This window comes from Apiospora marii, assembly GCF_038362585.1.
Source record: "Apiospora marii strain CBS 49790 chromosome Unknown utg000004l_segment0_segment0, whole genome shotgun sequence".
Taxonomy (NCBI): domain Eukaryota; kingdom Fungi; phylum Ascomycota; class Sordariomycetes; order Amphisphaeriales; family Apiosporaceae; genus Apiospora; species Apiospora marii.
Genome location: NW_027117375.1, coordinates 594,826 through 620,173, shown reverse-complemented (window position 1 = coordinate 620,173; position 25,348 = coordinate 594,826). Strand labels below are relative to the sequence as shown.

The window sequence follows — 25,348 nt, the reverse complement described above, 5'->3', positions numbered from 1 at the left end:
CGTTGCTTCCGTCGTCAGGGAGAGTGAGTGTCACGGCCCTTGGACCAGTCCCAACTTTGGCAAAGCAAATCTAGCCGCACAGAGGACGTGATGACTTGGCTTCAGCCGAGTACGATCTCGGTGTTAGTTTTATCGACCGATTTCGATGTCAAAGAGCTGAGAAGAGTCGGTGCAGCGCGGTGCAGGAGTGTTGTTGGAGGGTTAGGCAGTGCAATTCGATCGTCAAAGAGTGTCGAGGTCCTGAACCCAAAGCCCCAACGCGCTTGCCTTCGCCTTCTAGACCAAGCTACAAAGTTTGAAATAAAGGAAAGTACGATGTAGCAGAAGATAGCAACTTAAAATTGAGGTCCGCGCAGCCGGTCGCGGGCCTGTCGCGCTGTTCCTATAGCCTTCAAAAGAGAAGCAGCCGTACGGAGGTGATTCTCTACGATTGGAGTTTCAGCATCTTTGGGCGACTGACGATTCTCGAGTTGTCCCGCACTCACTGGGCTACGTACCTCCCCTAGGCTGAGAAACGCCCACCATTTTAGTGCTCTTTAGTGGTCTCTCCAGGGATCACTGCATGGCACCTTCCCCACACTATATGCACTCCAACTTTGAGAGCTTGGTGCTTGGAGCCTCATGAACCCAACCTTTTTTTGGTCCATACCTCTTAGCCGTCATCGTCACAATCTATCTTGGCCACGGACTCTTCGCTCTTCTGCAGCAAATCCGAAACAGACGCTCTCGCGATGGCTCTAGTCGACTACTCCGACTCCGACTCGGATTCCGAAACAGCAACGAAGCCGACGCCTCCTTCCGCTTCAACAACGGTGCCGCCCCAGACAACTACTACCGCGAAGCAGCCTGTACAGAAAGTAGTCGATCGCTCCAACCCACGCAAGATCGTGGTCAGCCTGCCGGGCGCCTCCAAGTCGGACGAATCAAACCCTACAGACAACAACGGCGATGAGCCGCCCGTGAAGCGAGCCAAGACAGGCGGCGGCGCCTTCAGCGGTTTCGCCTCATTCCTACCGCCGCCCAAGAACGCCGGCAAAGCCGCCGCCGCTGTCGCGAGCAGCGCGGCGAAGACCGCGCCGCGCCGCCCCGGCGTCAACCTCAAGACCGGCGCTGCGCCCGGTTTCAGCAGGAGCACCGACCTGAACGACGACGTCGGCGACGATGGCGACAGATCTACGTCACAGCAACAGGCACAGCCTACGATACCAGCCGGGCAGAAGCCGGCAGACGAAGTCAAGTTGGTTGGGAAGCCCATGATGTTCAAACCTCTGTCGGTATCGAGGAGACCCGTGAAGAAGAAGAACAGCACAACCGCAAAATCGACAACGACCACGGCGGCCGCGAAAGCCGGCTTGGCGTCGGAAACGCCGTCACAGGCAGAGTCGCAACCCGCGCCCGAGTCAGCCGAGCCCCCGAAGAAAAAGAAGAAGGTGTCACTATTCTCCATCGCGCAGGACGAACCCGCCGATGCGGCGCCCAGCACCGGCGCCTACGAACCCATGTTCACCACCCCCGAGGAGCAGGCTGAGACAGACTCAGCAGCGGCCTTCGCAGCGTACGACGCACAGAACGGCGGCGCTTCTGCGTATCCCCCCGCGGCGGCAGCGGCGACGACATCGTCATCAGCCTCGCTCGACAGCCTCGCCGCGGGCATGAACCTCTCCAAGGCCGCGCGGCGGGAGCTTTTCGGGCGCGGCGGCGCGCCGGACGTGTCGTCCGCGGCGTCATCGTCGCGCATCATCGACTTCAACACAGACAAGGAGTACGCGCACAACGAGGAGCTGCGCGCGTCGGGCGAGCAGCAGACCTTCAACCCCGTCCGCGCCATCGCGCCCGGCAAGCACAGCCTGCGCCAGCTCGTCACCCAGGTCCACAACCAGCGCGAAGCGCTCGAGGAGAGCTTCGCCAAGGGCAAGAGCAACCAGCGCGAGGCCGGGTCGCGGTACGGCTGGAGGTAGTAATTCGTATGCGAGACCGTTCTCTCTTATCGCTGGGTATGAATGTGCCCATCCCATCAACATCATCAAGTACTGTACGGCTACCCTCTAGAAAGGTGAGTGGTCACGGAATCCGTTACTCCAAGCAAAATTATGTAAATAAGTAGCAGCAGCAGCAGCATCACGCTGTTCCGACGCATTGTGTATCTAGCGACATTCACAAGAAAAAGACCACGGCGAGCAATAGCGACGAGATCATGAAGAAGAAGAACGTCTATAAAAGTCAAGACGACGCTGGATACCCAACTGTGTCTATCTACTCCGCTGCAATCGAGCGGCAGATGAAAACTATGATACAAGAAGTAGTAGAAGAAGAAGAGAAAAACAAAATACCCATTATAATTCCATGGCTGCCCCCGAACGCCTCATTCTAATCGTTTCATGCATGCATCATACAAACGTTGCAGCTTCTCGCGAAGCCTTTCTCGTGTCTTGGGGGTTTCTCTTTTCTATCATCGGGTTTCTTTGACGGGTCATCTCCTTTCTCACTAAAAGGTCTCTACAGCCCCTTGACGAGGTTGGCTCCATCCGTCGCCGGCGAAGAGGAATCCCCACTCCCCTCTCGTGATGGGCGAGATGTCGTCGTACCCGTTGGGTGTCAGAGGTCCCTCGTGCCCCGACGCCGACGACACGGAAAACCGGGAGTATCTGTGGTTGTCGGCGGTCACCAAGGGGCTGAGATGTGTCTGTGATGCCATCATCATCATCTCGTCGATTGATGACGACGCCTCGGCGGCGGCGACGCTGTTCCAGAAAGGCCGCCCAGTCGTGAACGGCCGCGCGGTCAGATCGCCGTCTTCCTCTTCCTCTTCGGCGCAACCGCTGGTGATGTCCAGACCGTCCAGCGTGATCTCAAGATCCATGAAGTCCCCCTCTTCTTGCCGGGACTGTTTTCGTGGCTTGGGCGCCTCCTCCCCCTTTGCGTACTGTTTCACATTACTCTGGTGGACAGACGCCAGCGCAGGTTTATTGTCGTCAAATTTGGTCTGCAGCTTGAGAACCGGCCCTTTCGGACTCGGCGGTGTCCCGATCTTCACAATGGGTACGTCTTGAGCGGCAGAAGGGAGGTACAGGGTGTGCGAAGGAGGGGAAGGAGGAGCGAGGTCCAGTAACACTCTGCCGACATCCTCAGCCGTGACCTCGAAAGCGCCGACCCGGTCGCAGCCACCATAAGCCCGTCGGTACATGCGCTCAACGTCGCTTAGTGCGCTGGCGCTGACGCCTATCCAGTCATAACGACGATGCAAATCGGCCTTGGTTATGGGGCGCCCACCGTTGGCCAGAACGAGCCGCCGTAGCTTGTCCACGGCATCTTCCATCATGCGGTCGGCAGGCATAATCAGCGGCTTGGTGAGTGAGGATGCAGGCAGCGTCGTCCGCGCGTACGCCGACAATGCAGCCTTGAATGTATACAGACGGTCCAGACCCAGGAGAGTCAGGCCCTCGGCGGAGAAGAGCACCTCGTTCTGCAAGAGCGAACGCCGGATCAGGTCGCCGCTCAGCCCACACGCAGTTGCCGTGGTAGCGGGCGGCAGCCAGCCCGTCCCGGCGCGATACTTGCGCTCCGCCTTGTAGAAGATGGCGCGCAGTATCTTTTCATCCCTAGCAGACGGTGGCGTTGCGTGTATGAGGCGGATGCCCAGGTGATTGGGCCCACCAGCTGAGGCGTTTGACGCGGTCGATGTTGCTGTCGTGACCGAGGAGGGCGTGTGTGGCGTCATGGGTGTGCAAGGGGTAGCTGGCCATTTGCGGGTCGAAGGCGAGGAGTAGGTGGATGAGGCAGTGCTGCCATAACCCGAGTCGACGGACGCGGCAGACGAGACCGATGCAAGGGAGCTGTTTGTGCCACGCCGGACCAGCTGGCGCAAGCCCGCCACTGGCGAGGCAAAGCGCGATGGCGAGCTAGGCATGGTAAATTCAAAAGACGTCGGGCTGGATGTTGACGACGAGGTGGGTGTTGCACACGACGATGGAACCTGATACTCCTTACGCACCACAATCAGAGTAACATGCAGAGCTTTGCGGGCCAGTCGCTTCGAAATATATTCGAGAGCGTCGGTGAAGTAGAGGGGGATGCTCTCCGAGTCGAGAAGAGAAGTGCCTGCCTCAAGGGGCGACGAGATTCGCTGCTTGAGCAGTGACATGGTTGCCAGAGAAGCCAATCGCCGGGCTGATTACGGATTGACAATAGCTGTGTCTGGAGTACGTTGGGGAGTCGGAATTAGACTATACGATGATGGCACCAGGCCAAAAAGATTGAATTAAAGAAGTGAATGGGCGAAGTGGTTCGGGGAAGAGGCTTCTCTGGATTCAAGTTGGCGTTGGGGAGCAACAGCAGATATAGATGATGGGGTCGATCGAGGTGACGGTTGAGTCAGCGGTGAGGAGCAGAAGTGGTGTTATTGATGTATCTGAGAACGGAAGATAGAGTTGGAAACATGAAACAAGCAGCAAGTAGATTGCTGACTGGGAAGGGCAGTAAGCCAGCTAGTATTCCCCGGCTGCTATCCCGGGATGGGATGGGTTGGCGAGCGAGGTTGTAAGCGGCTAGGCAAGAATAGTAGATCGGACTTGGCGTGTTTGTTTCCCAGCTGCTGACGAAAAGGGAAGTCCGTTCTAGGCCAGAGGATGGGTAGCGAGGATGAAACAGCCAAGGGCCGCGTGCAGTTGCGAATGATGTACGTGGTTCGCGGGGCGAAGGCTCTGTCGGGCTTCTGCGAGTTTTCTATCTTGGGCCATGTCGAAACGGAACAGCCACTCTGATAGGATTGATGGTGCCATGCCATGTCGAACCAAGATGCGAGTGATGGGCAGGGGTTGGCCATGGACGCTAAGTTTCAGATTATTTTTTACGGTATGCTGCAACCTAGAGGCCAGTAAACGTGTGATGACTGCGACCGACCACGAGAGGAGGAACATCCTCTCCCTCGCCCTCGCCCTCGCCCTCGCCCTTGCCCTCCCCCTCCATGCTGCATGCAGGCTGCAGGTGCAAGCAGGGGTAATGGTCAGGTCAGGGCGGTCGGTCGACGATCATCCATCACACTGTTTTTAGATTTTTGTCTGTTTTCGTCTTTAGCGGTCGATCTCCTTTCAAAGGGATCCCCTTGGATCTCTTGCGTTCCCCTTTCTTACATATGCCCATCCCATGGCTGCTGCATGATTGCAAATGTCATCCGATCAAGTCGAATCCGACATACGTTTTTGACGGTTTCAGCCCAGCCTTAGGGCTGATGAATTAGCCTCAGCTTAATGACCTGCTCCATCTTTGGCCGGGCCTGACTCGCGGTATTGGTGATTCCGTGGGCTGGACTTAATCAATTGGCCGGACGCATTTGTTTGGCACAGAGCATGCTTGGATCCGCTGACATCACAACTTGTCTTCTCCTGTTGTGTGTGTGATGCTTCAATGTTCAATTCACCCCGCACTGCTGCTCTGGTCTAGGTAGTGGCAGGTTTAGGTGGTATTTGGTATCTTTAGCAGGCTCGCCCGGCGGTTAGCGCACTTAAAATAGAACGTGGAATGCCCCATCTTCCAAAAATAACTCCCGACCCCTGCCAGGTGCCAGCCATGATGGACAGAGATCCAAGATCTGCCTACTAATAAACCCATGTATGTGCCTGGTGATTGGCTGCCCGCTCTTCATCACCCACCACCCACCACCACAAGCTAATGTGACTAAGTGGGCAAGTGATTGTGACAATGTCTGCCTCCTCCCAATATATAACTTCTCCGTTCCTTCCCTATGGACTGCGTCGTCCCCTTCTACCTGCATCCGAGTATGTATATCGAGTAGATAAAATTAGCTCGAGGTCAATCACGTCCTCTCCCCCCCCACCCCGACAACATTCACATTGCCATTCTCCTCATCTAAGCGCCCCGATCATCAATCCTCAAGCTGGCATGCTGCTTCTAGTTTGTCACATCTAATAATAATCATTTGGCGATTGATGTTTTGGTCATTCATGCAAAGAAAATCTGTATGCCACGTAGGAGCTGCTATTGTCTCTAGGCTCGCCACCAAAACGGCCACCGTTTTTGCCCCTTTCCTCTTCCAGCGAAATATCGGGCCTGCTCGGTGCGAGTCTGACGCCCCCTTGACATTCTATGCAACCAACATCACTCGTACAAACGGCCACCCATGCCATGGCCCTCTAAAACCTGCTTAATGAACCATAGTGAATCCATGAGGGCGTAATCGTCGTTCCCTGCCTTGAGACGCCAAACACTCCTGTGCTATGCATTCCAGCCATCCAGACATCGTGGTCGGGGCCATGTCGAATCGCTGGGGGGAAAAAGGAAAGAACCAAAGAAGAAAGCACGGGAGAGTATCACGCAGCCGCCTGCGTCCGTCATTATTCATAAGCCCAAGAATCATGCCTCTTGAGGTCTCCTTCGTAGTTGGGGCGTCATCATCATTGCATCTCCGCGTCCTGAAGTTCGCCCATGGCCTGCATGCTAAGGTCGGCCAGACTATCCATTTGTTCCGACGAGGCGATGGAGTTGTCCCAGTCTTCATTTAATCAGCTCAACTCGTCTAAGGTGGCCGAGGAAGAGGAATCGCTCCACATACCAGATCCATCCTCCTCGATCTCATCGACCGTGAGGCGTCTCACTGGCTCTAGAACCTCTAGCACATAACGACAATTAGCTTCTGCACCCATGCTTGCTACTTTGCACTCGCCTCACTCACCTTGTCTGAGCTCCTGATACTGCTCTTTCAGGTCATCAACACCAAGATTCCCATTGAAATAGCCTTCGGCAGCAGTGATGACCGCCTCTAAACGTCCGACTGGATCTCGGGGTGCCTGAACCCCTCGAGCCACATAGGTATCTCGGAGGTATACCAGGCACTCGATCGCTATCTCAGCACCGGCCCGGGCAACAGCCTGGGACCGAATAGCACCGCCGTCCTCGTCACCAAAGTTGGGTGATGAGCCATGGGAAAATACGACATCGTGTAGGAACACCTCGGTTGAGTATGCCACAGCGCGGTCAACCGACCCAATCAGACCAGGAGCCCAGCATGGCAGATTGCGTAATCCCTGGAGCTCCACATCGTCCAGGCTCTTCTGCGACACCCGGGAACTATCAAATGTTTCCTTGAAGAAGTCGAGAAAGTTCAGGCCCTCGGCAACGTTATGGAGCGCCATGGCCTGCGAATTTACATGACTGATGAGGGTCTCGACACCTGCCGGATTGTTGCTGGTCTGGACATACAGCACCGCCATGCGTAGGTAGGGAGCCACAGCGTGCGAGACCATCTGGCCAGTGATGCGATAGCGTAATGTGTCAAGCACTTTATCGTCCATCGACTCGTTCAGTTCCATCAGGCGGCCGATGATGCTGTCGGTTGCGACCGCGTTCTGGTCAATCTGTATCAGCTTATCAATGAAAACCGCAGCTGGAAGGCCGGGCCAAGATGCGTGAAGCCGGTTGATTTCTCTGGCAGTATATGGAATGTTCTGCTCTCTAAGCGACATAGCCAAGCGTTCGCCGCTGTTCTCCGGTATAGTCGATGCACGGGTAATCGGGCTGTCCATGACACCCATCAACGTGTCGATCAAGGCGATGACATTCTCGTAATTGGGAGGCTTGGTGGCCATTCGCCTGTTGACCACAGTAACAAGACGCGAGTATTGCATCGGAACGTCCTCCAGGCCGGCATTGGCATCGGCCGCAATAATCAAGATGAGCTTTTCAAGAAAGTCAGCTTGCAGGAGCACGGCCGCCTCGGGTCGTCCAAGCTGCGCAAAATCTTCCATGACTCCAAAGAACTCAGGCCAGGCGCGGATTGCACTATGAAAAGTCTCCCAAAGCCGAAGGAACAGGCCACCGGCAGACATGACCAAAGGGGGGCCTGCCAGTTTCGTTCGGCCTGGTGCCGTACCATCCGCTTCCGAAACGCCATATTCAAGGGGATAGCGAGTTCTGATGGTGCTCAGTACAAAGATGAACAAGCTTCCGACCTGGTGTCTTATTGCCGGGTCGGCGTTCCGCTGTATCAAATTACGAAGAGCTTCGGGTCGCGCCTCAAAGTACTTGAAAACCATGGCGCAGCACCGAGGGCATTTCCTGCAGACGCTTACTAGGACGTGATAAAGGGCGTCGAAATCGGGCGTTTCCTTGGCACGTGAGACCACTTGGTCTAGATGACCAAGTGCAACTTTGATAGCACTGTCCTGGATCATATGATCTTCGGCGCATTCACCCTCCCACGCGTTGGCAAGGACCTTCACGACAAAAGGAATGTGCGTAGGATCGTTGGTACAATGCCTGTGTATGATGGCCCAATTTTCTTCCTTGATGGCAAGGTCAAGGTCAGAGGGCAGGGCAAACTTGAGGGGACCTGGAATGCCGGAAGCGAGCAGCTCAGCCTGTTGCCGTCTGAGCGAAGAGGATCTCTGATAGAACAGCATGTAGGCACTGTAAACTTTCTCATACACGTGTCCATTGTCGTAGTGTGAACGAGGATAGTCCTGGCCGCCAAAGCACATGCCAGCCATCGACGAAGGGTCCCACGTGGTCACCGAGTCATCGTTGAACTCCACCCAGGGTGAGGCATTGGTGCTGGGCCGCTCTCGAATATACGAGTAGTAGTGGCCAGATTCAGCAGTGCCCGAGTGAACCAGAACACCAACCAATTCAAAAGTGTCGGGCTCGGCATTGTCCGAAGGATTGCTGAGATGCTCGATAGTATAGGGTTGCATATCTATCTTGCTCGGGAATGGAAAGTAGTCGTTGATTTTGCTTCGCTGAAGAGTCCTCAGGTTAAAATCGAACCTCTTCAGGTGGAAGATGAGGTTATCCGGTATGTCCTTGAGACAGGCCCGCTTGACCGCATCCACATGCCGATCACAAGTTTCGCATTTGTATTTGTTATCACCTTCCATGATCTCACCATCGACATATGCCTGAAGACTTGCCTCTAGCCCAGACTTGCCTTTGATGTCACATTGGATGGCTGAGAAAGGCTCCATACGTTCGGAGACATGTTCGCATTCTTTCGACTTGACTTGCTGGACAAGTTGGCCCCCGTAGATCGACTTCAGTGTTTTTTTGGCCCTCTCCGTCGGCAGTTGCGCCTCCCACCGGTCAAAGAGAAGATTGTAGAACTCATCAACGTCCATTTGATTGTGAATATCGATAGGGGTTTCCTCGTACGTCATAATTGACGACACGCAGGACTGGGGGTCAACAAATCTGCGGATGCTCCCCTGCATATTGGCGAATAGGACCTGCGTCTCACTAAGAAGGTGATGTGTCTCTGTGTCCATAATGGGTCTCTCGAGCATAAAGCGGCGAAACCCGGTGTTCATGAACAGCTGAGTGAATAAAGAGTTCAGATAACACGTGTTGGAGAGATTTCGCAGTCCTGGGTATCCGCTAGATGAACGGATGGCCTTGGCCCGGTCGAAAAGGGGAGGCAGTTCATATCTGTATGGATCATCAGGTTGATCAGGGCAATACTTTGTCAGCCCTTCGAGACTGCGGAGGAGAGCCCTCAATTGGCCGGGCGTTTCACGGGCCAGATTGCTAAGAATGTCGCACAGCATGTTTCTTGAAGAAGGATTCAACAAGACCTCTGGGACGAGTGGTCCTTCTTCATTCTCCTCGGGGAACAGATGCTTACGGAAAGCAACCTTGAGAAAGTTTTGAGGGAGCTGCAAGGGCACATTCCTGGCACGCAAGTGTCGACCTCCGTGGCTCAGAATAGAAAGCAGCCCATGAGAGATTACATCGATACGCTCAGGATGAGAAATATCCTCAACGCTGTTGTGTTGAAGTAGGAGGTCGCCGCATTGAAAAAGACAGTGCCCTAAGTCTAGCACGGCCGATTCTGCGTCGCCTAACTTCTTGATAAGGACAATGGCGAGGCTGAATACTTCTTCGCTCTTTTCCGAATCTCCGACAGCGCGTGGTAGCAGTTCAAAAGCGATTGGCCAGAAGAACTCGGCAAAGGCCAAAGCAGGCGTTCCGGGTGGGCTATGGTTGTAGAAGATCTTGGCACTCATAAGCTTCACGACCCCCTTCCTCACATATGGCCTGTCATCGTCAACAAGAAGATTCTGTAAGGCTTCTTTCGCAGTACGACTGCTCTTGAATGTATCCCAGAACGAATTGCTCTTGATACAACATTCAAGCAGAGCCTCCAGACTCCTGTTGATCAACTCTATGCTGTTCTGGGTCGATGATACAGCGGTAGCGAAACGCAAGATTTCCAGCAGGCGCTCCAAAAGAGCCGGGGTAAGATAATCAACAACGGAAGGAGCAGTGCCAGATTCTAAAATAACGTTAGCAGAGCACTGCCAAAGTCGCAACCCAGCGTGATACGACTGACCTTTTAGAAGTTGGACGAGATTGTCAACCAAGTGCAGACTAAGCATTATACGAATAGCCTCATTCGCACATTGCCCAATGACTTCCTTGTTGCAGATGGCCGTGACAACTAATGAAGCCGCCTTAATGAGAGCTTCACTCTGGTCAAGTACCACCCGTTTATGGGCGTCAGTATCCGGTTCGCTTACCTGCGATACCTGAGCCTTAAGTCGACGTGTGCTCAGATACTCGCGGAGGGCATGTATCGCATAAAGGCACTTGAACGGCTGGCCAAGTGGGAATATGTCCTCGGAAGTTGCCGTGCCATCTTCGAATGCCTGTAGAAAAGATTCGTCTGCCGGTAATTTCACGAGGAACGCGTATATCTAATGACCATGTTAGCTTAAGGCCCATAATGTTGGCTTGATCACAGTACCTCCTGAGCCAGTTCTTCCTCCATGCTCAAATATTCCCACAACTGCTTGAAATGGCTCATGATTTCAATCTCCAGAGGTGATGCTCCGGGCTTGATTCTGACGGGAGAGAGCACCGCGCCTGTTTCCTTCTTGACGAGAATGAGTCCATCATGGACACCAAGTTCATCCAGCGATTTGCAGATCTGCTCTTCAGTAGGTGCAAGCGGTGCCCCTCGGTAAAAAATACGATAGTTGTCAAAACCCGTCTCTTCTCTAAGACTTGCAAGCAAGGACGCTGCAGTGTTCTGCCTTCCTATACTGAGGGGCTTGACCTCTGTGTGTACATGTCCATCAAAGGATTGGTATTTGAGTCCAGCTGACTCTCCTTCCATGGTGCCAGGCGCTTGGAGCATGAGAGATCTCAGATCCGGGGCAGCAAAGTGTGCTTTACTCTGTAGAGTCTTTTGGAAGGTGCGCAACACGAGAAGGGATCTGACAAACTTCAGCTCTTGTTCCTTCTGCTGGTTCTCTGCATCCTCAGTGATCATTGATCCATCGTCTCGGTTCGATGGACTATTGTTGAACGCCTGAAGTGCTCGTGCGGCCGCTGCCAGCTGATCTAGGCACCGGTTCACAAGGCCAAAGTGCGCTTTACGAGCTCGATGAAGAGGGAAAGACATGATCAAACTGCCTTCCACATAAACTTCATTCACAAGCGTCTGAATGGCATCTTTCTCGATGCTCTGGCTTGGCGCTGTCAAGATAATATGCCAGATGAGCTCGACAATGTCCGTCTCCAACTGACCTTCTTCGTCAAAAACAGCGCCGTTTGGATCATTCACTAGGCTTAGGAGGCTATAGCGAACAAATTCCAGTGCGCCTTCGCAATAACACGACGGCGGGAGAGTGGGTAGGTACTCATGGAGACATGAGATCAGATATTGATTCTGCTCCTGGTGCGGATGCTTCCGGAGAGCATTCAGACTGTGCCAAGCAGCACGTCTGTCTTCATGGCACACGGCCCCTGTACCTACTAATAGGTCCCAGAGTCGCCGACCGTCGACAGAGGTGATTGAAGATCCATGGTTAAGTATAAGTGAGCAGATGAGGTCCCGACGCGCGTTATTGATGCTATTACCTTCCAGTGTGTTTGCATATACCATGACATTACCAATGTCTCGGGCGCGGGAAATTGTCGCTTCAAGCTCGTCAATGATGAGTCGAGCAAAGTCATGTTCAGCGATGAGCATCGCCAAATTCTGCGCTTGTGCTTTGTGAATCAGCATCGACAAAGCCGAAAGGCTGCCAGATGTTGTTGGCGACTTTGACGCTATGTCGGTAATGCAGTCAGAGATAAGTGCCTGCCGGACATTGGGGGGCATGAAATGATGAAGTAGTTCCTTGAATTTCATCATAGCAAAGTGCTGAACCTCCGGAAAAGCTATGGAGCCCTGGGAATCCAATACGGACGACTCCCGCATCAGCCTGAGTATAAAGTTGAAATGCAAAGTCGTCATGGGGGCCAACGAAGGACTCGGCTGTTGTTTGTTCGTGGGAGCCTTTATCATCGCATCGCAAAGGTCTCTCATGTAGGGGGTCATGGCTTCCAGGGGCAGATTTTGCATATGCTGCCACATCATGCTTTGTTGCTCAGGCACCATGAGTGTTGTGATCCTTGCCAACATACGCACAAGTGCCTCAGCCACACGAGGGTCCTGAGTAGAAGTTACTGTATCCCAGAAGAGGTTTGCTTGTGCAGCTGTAAACGTGATGGTGACAACCAAGAATCCTATGATGTTGGAACTTTCCTGTGTGATCTCTGGATGGCAAGTGGGCCCTAAGATGTAGTCGATCAGCCCCGTGTTGACCAGATACTTTGCGAAGTAGCGCAAGTATTCCAGACCCTGGCCCCCCTCATCGTGAGCGTCGCTGGTCTTTCTCCAGGAGCTGACAAGGTCCTGGGACAGCATTGTGACAGCGGCCACCCTCAACTGCATTTGGCGGGATCTGATAAGCTTCACAAGCACGCCGTATCGCCATTCATGGGATATCGTATCAATTGCGAAGTTCAGCGCAATTTCCGGATGCTCCTTCTGATGTTCCCGCACGAGCTCCATGGCCTCTTTGTGCTCTCCGTGTAGACTGAGCCGCAGTATTGTGGTGAGATGGGGTATCAAGCCGTTCGCGGTATCATGAGCGAAGTGGTTCAAGCATTTATCAATCACGATACGCACTGCATCGGATACTGTATTGAACAGCCGATGACCTAAAACCAGATCTGACTGAGCCCGCGTGTACCGCGCCTCCGGAGAGATTTGTCGGTACTCAGCCGGGTAAGAGATATCCTGTAAGATAGTGTCTGCAAGATTGGCGATGTTCAGGAGATTATCCATCGTTCTTCTCGGGAACCGTGGCAGCAAGTTCAGATGTAAACTAGCTACCTCGTTGAGTTTCGACATTGCTCCGCCGGAACATCTGTGGAAAAGTTCAAGCATTGCCGATATCTCTGGTGTATTTTCCATGAATTGCCCATTCTGCTCTTCGTGTCGACCGACAATGGCAAGGCAAGGAAGGTAGGATGCAGACATCATGTCTGGCTCACTTGCTTCGTCATCGTGAGAAGCAGCCTCCAAAGCCCGGCAGTCATGGATGAGGAAGAAGGCCGTAATCTGTGCTAGTTGCAGGAAAACACTTCGAGTGAGCTCTCTCAGGTCTCGGGGTTTTGGAAGGGCGTGTCTATAGAATCGTGAGCTGGTATACATAAGCAATAAGGGATAAGGAGCATACCTTCTGCCAAAGAATATGTAGAACAGCTCAGGCAAATTTGCCCAGAACGCTTTGTTCTCGCCGAAAGATTGAACAACTGCTGTAGGTGCGCTTCTTGCAGCAATCAGGTACTGGTCAAACCAACCTTTCAGACTACCTAGCACTTCCTCGAATTGCACGTTTTCTGGATCGATCAGCTTCTGGACGCCAGTGTATTGACACTGTGACGACCTACGTTGCTGCAGGAACTGAACAAGCCTAGCGACAGTATCATAGCAGCTCTCATCTGCGGAATGGTATGGAAATGAAAACATAAGGAGGTCCATGTCCAAGGCGTCGTGGGGCTCGGCTGGGAAGATAGATGTAGGTAGGTTTGTGAAACTCATCTCGTCGCGGCTGCTCTTTCTGGCATTGCTGACAGCAACGATTTGCACCTCTGAATCATCCGAGTCTTCTTCATCTATATCTCCAAGATTGCTTGTAGCCCCTTGGGGTGCAGGGCCCATGTCCATTTCGGAAGCTTCAACGCTGGGCTTGACACAATCTTTTCTTATTCGGGCAGTCGAAGGGGATTCGGGTGACGAAGGGACCGGGACATGACCTTCGGTGTTCCGCAAGTTGATTGTGACCTTGCTAGAGTGAGGTTCGCTGATTACACCCCGTGATTGTGACGGAGGGGTGCTGGGTGCGATAGGCTCGGGTGTGTCAACTCGCATGATGGCGGATTCGTCGGGCATGCCCACACGCGAGAGCGAGGACTCGACAGATCTACTGCGTGATCCGGTACGGGAGGTTCGACGACGCTTCCGGGCCGAAATATCGCTGTCGCCGAAGGGATTGGGGCGTGTCGAGCAAGGCTCAGAGGAGACAGCACGATCTGTCGAGTCGGCCGAGGCTCTCGAATCCAGGTCCATCTGGTTGGTGCAAACGCAAATGAAGGAGCTCCAGGTACGTCTCTCCGAGCTTGGGGCGTTCGCGCGAGATGGCTCGGCGGCTTGCAGGCTTCGTCTGTATCAGCATGTGGGTTGGAATGCACGCGTGGGGGAGAATGTTGGACAAGGGGACGCGAATCAGGTGGGATAACAGAGAGCAAGTCCAGCACGGGACTGAGAAGGAAAGGAAGAAGAAAAAAAGAACTAGCTCAGTCCCAGGCCACAAGGGTTCGAGGATGTGTTATGACAAGCTTGGCTCTCCCCCAAGGTCAACCACGAATGCGAATCCTCAGTCGAATACCTTACATGGAGGCTAGTGCAAGGAAGTAGCGGATAAGGCAGATAGCATCGGGATGGACATGGGTAGGAGCTCTTGATGATCGGTGGATATCACTGCTGGTAACTTTGAGGGACAGCTCGACTTTTGGCAGCAATGGGTTTGGCTCACGTCACGCTAGGAGCGGGGGAGGGGCGAGCTTAGTGGCTGTATGGTGGGGGGAAGGACGGAAGTCGCAGGCATAAACGCAGGCATCCAACTGCTTAGCGAGCAACGGAGCCTCTTTGCCGCCCACAATGATGTAGGTAGGTACCTCGTGAAGTGGACGTGAAGCAAAGACTTGCTCCAATCAATCAGGCTTTAGAGAGCAGAAATAAATGCAATAAAAGGCTCGACAGGAGAAAGATGACCATGGAATGGATCTTAAGGCACAAAAAGAGAAAGTGGAAAACCAGATTTGACATACCGTTGACAGCAGTCCAGCCTTGTAGGCAGACAGGATGTACAGGAGAGCTTGTGATGGATACGGCCCCTAACAGTAGGGAGGCTTCCTGCAGGCACCGGCAGCCTTATGGTATCGTCGAAAAATACCTGGGTGACGGGGGAGGGAAACAGATGTCATATCCAAGCTGAGGTTGAGGTTGGTAGTGTAGTATCAGAGCAGAGTAGAAAGGTCAATCGTTCTCGTCTATGGAGAGATCTGCTAGGTGGAAGAGTTGTCTGGTAGATCAACGCACGGGTGACTGAACAGCACAAAATCCAGCCAAGGCAATGCCTGGGATGCAAGCAGTCCTCGAGGGAGAGTGACAGGAGAAATGTGACTGAGTGGGTGGGTGAGCGGGTTTAGGAAGTACCTAAATCGATCATACATGTAGAGAGTTAGTTCGGTTCCATGTCCATCCAACGTTGTTGGATACTGTAGGCAAGGCAGCTGCAACAGAAGCTTGAGATGTGCACCAACACGGTAGGTTAGGTAGGTAGGTAGGTAGACAGAGAGAAAGATGAACTGCGGGGGACCCACCCTGGCCTTTTGGGTCTTACAAACGTGCAGGTTCTTGACCCAGGTACCTATTGAAGCTTGAGCTTCAACTCGATGACTGGAAGCACGTGTGGGTGGTCTTTTTACACATGCATCACTGATAGAGGTTATGTGCCTCCTACATACCAGATCAATCTAATCAATAGGTATGGGACCTTGGGAAAAACTAGACAGCAGTAGGTACCCTTTGTGCATAGGTTAGGTGTGGAAGTACTTTTCGCCCACTGTACGCGTCTCTGGCCCGGTCCAGATACGAGCGCGTCAGCCTGTCCACCACCCAATGGATACCTTGTTGAACATACTACAGGGCCTACCCCTGTTAATAGATAAGACTCGGGCAACGATATTTTATGCGTTTTCTCCAACATATGCACTTAGGGGCTCGCACGTGACTTAAAGTGGGGCTAGCTCTAGTAGGAAAAAGGCATTAAATTGGCCCCTGAGAGGCTGGTCCGGTAGGTGGCTGGTAATGTGGCTAGTGGATGTGGCTAGTAGGTCGACTGGAGGGGTGGACTGGATGGGCAGCTAGCCCGTTGGAACTTTAAATTTCATAGGGAAATGTACCAAAACTGGAGAAAACAAGGGGCCGGTAACCCCTGTTTCAAACCCCTGTTATCGCATATTTTTAGAAGCTATATCTATTATCTGTTTATATATTACCGTTATTAAAAACGAATTAAGCAATTAAAAAATATATATTATTATTAATATATATATTAAATATTATATCTATTAATAAAGGTAGGCTTTATATATTATTAAAATCCACTTTTTTAAAAATTTTATTTAAAGTTAATTTAATAAAAGATAATTAATATATATATATATATATATTAAATCGATGTTAATATAAATTAACGCTTAAAGTATTTCTATTTATTTTATTAAATCTTAACTTTATTTAATATATATATATATATATATATATATATATATTAATTATCTACTTATTATTTAATAAATATTAAAGTTAAATAATTAAAGAATATTATAACTTAAGGTTTATAAATACTACTTATAAGATTATATAATAAATAAAAATACATTACCTTTTTTTAAATATTAAATATTATATAAAGATTATTAGTTTAAATCGTTTTACTAAAGCTCTTTTAAAAAGCTACTTTATATATTAAAAGTATTATAAGGATAGCTATTTTCTTACTTATAGCGCTAAGTATAGTAATGTTCTAGGCCTTTTAATATAAAACTAGATATGTTAAACCACCACCTATAGATTCAACTCGGTCTATCAATAGTATGCAAATGTGAGGGGGTTGACTACACATGCACTACATCCTTCATATACAGTGATCAGAGATGTCATTATACTGCCATTTGCTCAGAAACTCCTGGCGTATGTTGTATCTCCTTGCACAGTTAATAGAGGCACTGAGGTGAATTCCCACAACAAGCACGTTACCAACACGTAGGACCCGAGTCTGCTGCCAAGTAGAGAGACAGAGGGAGACATGAATGCTTATTCTCGATGACGCTAACTACATAGAGTCTAGCGCTATGAATGATAAAGCACCAGCGCACGTGCCAGGTGCACGTGCCAGATGCTGTTTCTAGATACCTCATACATGCCACTTTTAGCCAGGATGGATTGAATAATTCCATCTTGAATCTGCACGTCAGGTGGATCATCCATCAGTTGCTGCAGGTGGTGGACATGACAAAGGGTTGCCTTCAAAAGACAGCATACATTGATTCCATCCTTGCCAACCGATTGTGGCCAGCGACTGCTCATAGCATATCTTCAAGCATTGCTGCTTTTGTATCAACATCAGCACGGGATCTTGACTGCAGAGCTTGGCTCTTTAGCCATCACGTTCAAGTCCTAGGCAACGTATGCTCTCAGCCTAGTACTGTTGCCCTTGCATGATTGCCAGGATGGAGAAGAAGAAGCTTCTGTACCAACTCGATACCCCATATTCTGCGTCCTCATGGTATGTCTTCCCCTGGTGACCGCAGCCCAGTACACGAGTACTAACATCTTGCTTCTCTAGGCCAGAAATCCCAACCGATGACCAAGATGCTATCTTGGAGCTTCTATGCAAGTAAGCCAGTATTCCAAAGGAAGGGGACTTTCTGTCAGAACACTGCGGCCAGCAGCCTGCCAGGCCTCTCTCTGTTCATGTACCTGGTTCGACTTGTTGTAATTCGATGGTGCTGACGGCAGCATCTAGCTTCCTCTCCCCTTTGGGCAACTTCCGGAGACATCATACCCCAACGTCCAAAGGGAAACGTATCAAGAAACGGAAGCGCCATGTAACAGATTCGACTGAAAATGGCTCAATGAACCCTGAAGCGCCTGCAATTAGGCAGTACGTTGATATTGGTCTGACGACTGTCACGCGGGGTCTGCAGAAGCCATCAACCACGAGCCACGACACTACAGAGTCGTTTCGGCAATATTCTGTTATCTTCGTAGCTCGTTCTGGCCAACCAAGCGGCATCAATAGCCACCTCCCCCAGATGGTGGCTGCTGCATCTGGTTTGCGTCCCCTGCAATCACCCATCAGACTCGTGGGGTTTTCAAAATCTTGCGAACAGCGTCTGACTTCGGCGCTTGGGATTCCCCGCGTATCCTGCATTGGAGTTACAGGGGATGCCCCGAACTCCAAGGCTCTCATTGACTTCGTCCAAAAGCGAGTGCCGGTCATCGATGTTGCGTGGCTGAGGGAAGCCGTGAGCGGCGGCTACAAGGACACGAGGATCAAGACTGTCGAGACGGTAGATCGAAAAAAGCCGAAGCCCAGTGTATTTCGAAGTCGGGAACAGGGCTGAAAGAATGGGCAGGATTTGCGGATTCCTGTTTATAGCTCCCCAGCGACAGCGACGTTGCGAAGGCCTGTATATACGAGGAGTCAGTCTTTTACATCAAGCTTCATTTAGGGGTACCCAGCTTGGATGAGAGCCGTCGGTTATGTCACTTGGGCGAGATGCTCTACAGAGGGGCTATGTCGCAAGGGCTCCTTCCGAGCCATCTTTGTGGCGGGCTCTCCAGCCCCTATATTGGCCTGCCAGTGCCATACATACAAACAAATGGAAGGGCTTCATGGGGGTTTTGATACACAAACCTGGCCATGTATTTAGGAGGTGCTTGCCTATCCCCACCTGATGCTTTGTGCTTAAGGATCCCGATCTAGAATATCGATTTAAGGCGATAAGCTCAGCTGTACGCTTGTGGTGGGAAGGAGAGCCGCCTATGGCACCTCTTAAGGCGCTACCCAACCGCTGTTGCCACTTACATACTGTTCGGCGACGAGTTGAAGGTCGCTCTTTCCCTCCCACTTACAGTACACCCTACACCATTTGGAGTCACTTCTCTTGTGTTAGGTACTTGACCAACTGCTCGATCCATCCCCACACATCATTGATGGTCTGATGGAACATAACAAGTCTGGTCTCATCTTGTCCTTCAAGCTCCACCTCATCCTCATCCATCCTCAATAATATCAACTGAATCTGCACCTCCACCTGCATCTGCACTTGGTATTGCACTTACAGTTGAGGGAACTTGCGGATAAGATTCTGATTCTATCCAAGGCGATTGCTCCCAGCAAAGTCTACCGACCCATCACTGATACTCAGGAAGCGCTACGTTCAGGCCTCCTCGTCGTGGTAAGTTGTCCCGAATTTTTTGCCATTTCCCACGGTTATCGTGCAAACCCTACCTACCGTCAAGTGCAACCTTTATGATGCTGATGATGCCTTCTTGGAACATACAGTTGTGGTATGTGAGAGAACATCCTGCTTGTTGACTCGATCTGCACTTGTGCCAATACCGACGGACACGCTTCCAGGTGAGTTGCTCCATCATTTCTCGTATTCTAACCGAGATGCCTGGATCTCGAGGTGTCGCATCACACACACATTTCCACACCAATTCCCCGATTACAAACTGACGCAGATGGGCAGACGATTGTCTTACTTGACGTGAGCATTCGTTTCCAGTGGCCATGCCTTTCTCTCCTGAACAGCTTGCGGCTGCCAAGGAGCTTCGAGCTTCCTTCGCTTCCTCGCAACACACTCCAAGGCACGGTAACAGGGGTGGCCGTTCAGGTTCGAACAATATCCCCCGCTGTGGCCCGGATAGTGGTTCAAATGGCTACAGATCAGGACCAGGTTCCTACACATCTGGTCCCGTGCGCGATGGATCTCGCCAACACGTCACTCCAGCCTCTCGATCCGGCTCACTTGCATCGCCACATGACCAGCGTGGTGGAAGCTCATACACTCATGCCCGAAATGCTCCTCAGCCACTTCAAACCTCAGGCTTGACCTCATATGGATCATCTAGAACGCCCCGCGTCTCCCAGCCTGCTCCGACTACATTCTTGAACAATGTGCAGCCTCATAGAGAAGGCGCCCATCGCTCCGGCAATGACCCCATCAAGACGGCTGCCACTGCAGCACGCTCTAATGGTGATGCAATGAGAACTCCCACCCATCAGCAGTCGCCGCCTAGCTTGCCTCATGTGACCGGTCCTTCTAGCAAGCCGCATGGTGGGCTGGGCAATAGTCGCTATGCCGGTGCTAGCACTGAAGCACCTTCCACTGTGTCCTTCCCTGCCCTGCCTGGTGACAGCAGTTCCGCCAGTACTACTGTCACTAACGGAAACGGCCAGACTGTTGAAGGCGGACAGTTGTCGGTTGCTGCCCAGGGTCCGAAGCATGGCGGACTCGGAAGTAGTCGCTACGCCAATGACACCAATGACGCCAGCAAGGCAGCATTTATTGTGCTTCCAGTTTCTAAGGCTAACGGCAATGGTGATGCCCCTGTTGCTGCTGTTGCCACTGGCACGAATGGTACGAACGGTCTTGCTAGCCAAGGCTTGCAAGCTTCGAATGCCTCCCAGCCCGCTCAGCATAGTGATCGGTTCATCCTGACCGCGGCCAATGGATTTGGAGTTGGCCCCCCTCCTCATATTGGCACCGGATCAAATTCCTCGAGCCACATTCGCGGCATATCCAACACTTCGGACGTTGAGATGATTGACCTGGACGGACATACCGAGGAAGGTATAAAGCCTCTGCGTCGCCACGGCGGTATTGGCGAGTCTCGATGGGCATCTTCCGATCCCGTTTCTGATGCCAAGAGTCCTGGAAGTCCTACGCCTAACAATCGTCCTGTAAGTACATACCCCAATCACACTAATCGTGCCCATGCTGACGCGGAATCTGTAGTATTGGCGAACCGAAAAGACATGGTCACTGGCCCGTTACAGAAGCCCGGCCTCTACCAAAGCACCTGCTGATGGTATTGCCCAACCCCCCAGCAACAGAATGCAAACCATCGAGGAACAACCAACCCGACCCGACTCACTGCAGTCCAACAACAGCATCACCAAACATGGTGGTTTAGGCTCTTCTCGCTATGCATAAAGCGGCCCACGAACCATTCACACTTGGTTGTTGGATCGAGAGGTTGGCTTCTCGTCAACCACTTGGCTACCTGCCTTGCTGTCTCACGGCAGTCTTAGGCTGATCTGATCGCCTGCGACACTACACTACACTTTGTTTTATTTCTTGTACTTTTATATTGTTCGGCTTGGCGTTGCTAGCATGCAGCCCACGTTCCGAGTATCGCCGCTGAGGAAGATATCATCACAATTCCCACTTTGTCGACAGCAGGTTGTTCATCTGTCAGCTGTTCCTGTCTCACTATGCGTGGAGTTTCGACGCAGCATGCTGCTGCTGCAGTCGGTGGCATCGATGGCGAGTGCCAGGGAAGGCTGTATATTACAGAGATATTGTTTCTGAACACCAACGGATGGGAACGAAAATGATTGCACGAAGTTTCATTGCCTTAGTTTGGCAGAACGTCGGCCTATTTGCCTGTTTCTATAGAGCGAGCATGTTTTGTGCCTGGCCAGGCAGGACACCAAAATTGAGATCGAGAGGAACCCTCGATATGTAGATAGGAATGCTAAACATATACGAAAATGACCATGTTCTTCCTAGCTATGGCGCTCATGGCATCTCACTTGCATGATGCTATGTGTAGTATTGCGGCTAATGCATGCAGCAGCCTGTATTGATTTGGTAGGATGATCATTGTGCTATCTACATCGTCTTGGACATGGATTAGACCATCTCCTAACGTCTGTGTCTATCCGCTCATCATCTAGTCACCGCCACCTTCACCGCCACCGCCAAACATTAACGCTCTTTAAGCACAGCTTTCTCGACAATCTTGACGCCCTCGCGCACCTTGGGACAATAGTGCCGCCTCAGGATCTCGCCCTCCCACACCGTAGTGGCAAAAGGGTTGGAGCTCTCGACGCTCTCGCTGAGGGGGTTGAAGACGCCGTCGCCCTTCCTCTCCTCAGTATCCCAGAGCGCGGCAACCTTGCGGCCGTGCGTGCCGCCCACGTCGGCCAACAGGGCCAGGACGGCTTGTGCCGACTTCTCGGGCATGTGCAGGGAGGCCGACATGAGCTGCTTGGTGAAGGCGGCGAGGCGCAGGGGCGGTACGGAGCGGATGTTCCAGGGCGGGAGGAGGATGGAGGTCAGGGAGCGGATGAGCAGGACGGTCGTGGTCTGGAGATTGATCTTGTTGCGGGACTTGGGCGCTGCCGTGGATGGTGCGTCTGGGTCCGGGAGATGCAGGGACTTGGCGCCGAGCTCCAGGTCGGGGTGTGTCGAGAGTTGGAGAAGGGCCTTGTAGAGGTGGGCTGTGAAGAAGGAGAGATCGAGATGCAGATCGCCACGGGAGTTGTGCGCGTCCTGGCCTGCGAGCAGCGCGAAGGCGGTCACGGTGCAAAGCAGGGACTCGCGGGCTGTGTTGCGGGGGTTCGCCTCGAAATCTTCCTCGTCATCCTCGCCATTCTCTGCGGCATCCGCACTCCGGATCAAATCTTTCAGCGCCTCCAGAAGATCACCGAAGAAATCTTGGTTGATCAGGTGCGCGTATTTTGCCAATCCCTCGAGGGTGGCACCCATCAAGTGCGCTACTCTGGCCTTCAAGATGCGGAAATAGGAGGCAAAGACGAGCTTGAGTGTCTCGCTTTGCATACGCTCCCGTTCTTCATGGCTCACGATGGCATCGGCTTGGTCCATGTCCTTCTGTAGCGCCTTCTGCTCCTTGTCCAACTTCTTCTGCTTTTTGCTGCGAACGTCCTTCTTGTTCTTGAACTTCTTGGGTCTCGGTCCATCGGCGTGGTCAACATGGTCTGTTGAGGCTTTGCCAGAGAATTCGGAGAGAAGCCGCAGATGGAGGAATAAGTTCAGGACAATTTCATCAACCTGGTAGTCTCTGGCCCTCATCATCTTGGAGAGCAGCCCTACGGCTTCCATGGCGGGACGGCCTTCCTCATCGTCCTCAAACAGCTTGATGAGACTGGCGGCACACTTCTCGAAATCGTTGTCCACCCTCCTCGTGCTCAGCTTGCCCACCAGGATCTTGACCAAGTCGGTTCGGAAGTTGAAGTGGGGCACGCTGTTCAGTAAGGTGCATGCGCAAGTTATGGCGACATTCGCAACAGTCTGGCCCTTTGCGGGGGCTTCACCCCGGCCTAGTTTCGCTTGTTTGGTGAGCTCCTTGATGAAGCCCTGGTATCCCGCAACCATGGCCTGTTCGTAGCTCCTAAGAGTCCGAACCCCCTTTGATATCAGCTCCTTCGGACCGTCCTCTGTTTGCGGTCTTATCCTGTAGCCAGGAATGACATCCTTGTAGACCGAAAGCTGGGTGGCCATGGCGAGCTTCTGTATGGCGGGAACACGTGACTGTCCAACCTTGGCCAAGGCTTTGAAGGCACCGGCGTTGTCCTCTGGGTCTTCTTGGACCAGCATGGCAATCTTTGCTAACTCCTCCTTGGCCTCCCGAATCTGTTGAGCTACCGGGATCTTTGGCGCCTCCGGCTCCTCCTCCTCTTCCTCCTCCACGCCGCTTGCATCGGAGGCGTCTAACCAGTCCTCGTCGCTTGCGACTGAGCCCGCATCATCTTGCGTGTCCTGCATGTGCTGCAACCGACCATCGGCAAGCTTGATGGGTAGCCGTGTGCTCTCCTTCACCTTGGCCTGGGCTTTCCGGGCTTTCGTCTCATAGTCCTGCTCCAGGTCCCAACTGGCGGCATTCTTGAAGAAGGCCTTTTGCGCCTTGGCGCTGGACCTGTCATCCTCATCTGACGGGGGAGGAGTGAGCTTCCGCTTTTTCGCCGGTCTGGAGGCCATGTTTGTGAACGACATCTGGTTTGCTGGTATATAAGTCGTTTTGCTCCAAGTTGGCTGACCAAGAAGATGAACATAAAATTTCCAGAGAATTGAGCCCAGGGTCCTTCTTTTCCGCGGCAGCCCCACTCTCTTAATCCCTGTCCGGCCACTCAAGCGACGCCAAGGCGAGATAAGATCTCTTAGCGCAGCCTTCGATAAGAAAAAGTTCTGGAGGATGCTACAAAGTACAATAGCAATACACCTGAGCAACCGTCGACTATCCCGCCCCGCGCTTCTAGGTGATTGAAAAGTCATATAGCTCCCACGGTATACTCTTTGTCAAAATGCGTCCCCTTACAGAAGAAGAGGTAGGCCCGATTTCCACTCGCCCTGCGCCTGCAGAACAGCTGGCTGACCAAGGTTTCTTCTGCCCTTAACTCGACAGACCCAGACGGTCTTCGCGAAGCTTGCGTCGATATGCGGCAACAGCTTGAAGAACCTCATTGCGCCCATTGACAACTCGCCCAACGCCGACCGATATGTTTTCCGAGTGCAAAAAGACCGTAAGACTCTCTACACCCTTGCGACTGGCGGGCGCCCGTTCCTCTCCCTACGACGCGCTCTGTCGCGCGATGCGCAGTACTGCCCAGTCCGATGCGCTCTCTGCAATTTGCAATCGCTAACGTCGTCGAAATCGCTCTGCGAATAGGTGTCTACTATGTCCTGCTTTCAATGGCCAACCTGGCTACTACGGTAGCTCGCGAGAATCTGCTGAGCTTGGGCACTTGCTTAGGAAAGATGACCAAGACGGGGAAGTTCAAGCTTCACATCACCGCACTGCCAATCTTGGGTATGCCCTCCCCATAATCTCAGGACGGCCTTTTCGAATGTTATACTAAACAACTATGGATGCACAGCCGAGCACTCCCGCTACAAGATCTGGATCAAGGTACGTCCCGAGCCCCCCCCCTGAACTCCTGGCCATGGGCATCAATACTACCTCAGAGAGCTAACACCAGCTTTCTCTGCAGCCTTCCGGCGAGATGCCCTTCCTCTACGGCGGTAACATTGTCAAGGCGCACGTCGGCCGATGGACCGAGGATACGCCAGAGCACACCGGAATCGTCGTCTTCAGCATGGACGACCGGCCGCTGGGCTTCGGCGTGACGGCCCGATCCACCGCCGAGGCGAGACGTTTAGCCCCCACCGGCATGGTGGTCTTCCGACAAGCAGATGCTGGCGAGTACCTGCGTGACGAGGACTCTCTGTTCTCTTCTGGTTAGAATGGCAAGGAGGCGCCGATGGATGGCTATCAGACAAAAAGGGGGAGGGGGAGGAAGCGCTCTCGCACTTATCTGCATCGATCAGCGGAGTTACGGTGTTTTGGAGGCAAAATCATATCAGCCATGGTTTGGTCATGGCTGCGATATCCTGCGTCATT

The 25,348-nt window shown here is 52.5% G+C and overlaps 6 protein-coding genes across 6 annotated transcripts; 3 read left to right on the top strand and 3 right to left on the bottom strand.

The window, feature by feature from the left end:
- Window positions 1–731: 731 nt before the first annotated feature.
- Window positions 732–1,958, top strand: PG985_006133 (mitotic checkpoint regulator- MAD2B-interacting-domain-containing protein; the record flags this gene model as incomplete). The annotated part of the gene is made up of 1 exon (XM_066825902.1): window positions 732–1,958. One exon carries the CDS (start codon window positions 732–734, stop codon window positions 1,956–1,958), a length of 1,227 nt encoding a protein of 408 aa, XP_066685509.1.
- A 527-nt stretch (window positions 1,959–2,485) lies between these two features.
- PG985_006132 (uncharacterized protein) lies at window positions 2,486–4,141 on the bottom strand (the record flags this gene model as incomplete). The annotated part of the gene is made up of 1 exon (XM_066825901.1): window positions 2,486–4,141. The coding sequence occupies one exon, from the start codon at window positions 4,139–4,141 to the stop codon at window positions 2,486–2,488; it is 1,656 nt and encodes a 551-aa protein (XP_066685508.1).
- A 2,269-nt stretch (window positions 4,142–6,410) lies between these two features.
- On the bottom strand, window positions 6,411–14,410 carry PG985_006131 (ubiquitin carboxyl-terminal hydrolase; the record flags this gene model as incomplete). Its single annotated transcript, XM_066825900.1, has 6 exons — window positions 6,411–6,508; window positions 6,569–6,625; window positions 6,689–10,279; window positions 10,337–10,700; window positions 10,751–13,466; window positions 13,518–14,410. 6 exons carry the CDS (start codon window positions 14,408–14,410, stop codon window positions 6,411–6,413), a joined length of 7,719 nt encoding a protein of 2,572 aa, XP_066685507.1.
- A 3,230-nt stretch (window positions 14,411–17,640) lies between these two features.
- PG985_006130 (uncharacterized protein) lies at window positions 17,641–21,138 on the top strand (the record flags this gene model as incomplete). The annotated part of the gene is made up of 5 exons (XM_066825899.1): window positions 17,641–17,696; window positions 17,757–17,807; window positions 17,937–18,483; window positions 20,382–20,885; window positions 20,941–21,138. 5 exons carry the CDS (start codon window positions 17,641–17,643, stop codon window positions 21,136–21,138), a joined length of 1,356 nt encoding a protein of 451 aa, XP_066685506.1.
- A 777-nt stretch (window positions 21,139–21,915) lies between these two features.
- PG985_006129 (nucleolar complex-associated protein) lies at window positions 21,916–23,928 on the bottom strand (the record flags this gene model as incomplete). The annotated part of the gene is made up of 1 exon (XM_066825898.1): window positions 21,916–23,928. The coding sequence occupies one exon, from the start codon at window positions 23,926–23,928 to the stop codon at window positions 21,916–21,918; it is 2,013 nt and encodes a 670-aa protein (XP_066685505.1).
- A 323-nt stretch (window positions 23,929–24,251) lies between these two features.
- On the top strand, window positions 24,252–25,190 carry PG985_006128 (uncharacterized protein; the record flags this gene model as incomplete). The annotated part of the gene is made up of 5 exons (XM_066825897.1): window positions 24,252–24,275; window positions 24,353–24,470; window positions 24,548–24,757; window positions 24,825–24,856; window positions 24,939–25,190. The coding sequence occupies 5 exons, from the start codon at window positions 24,252–24,254 to the stop codon at window positions 25,188–25,190; spliced, it is 636 nt and encodes a 211-aa protein (XP_066685504.1).
- Window positions 25,191–25,348: the final 158 nt, after the last annotated feature.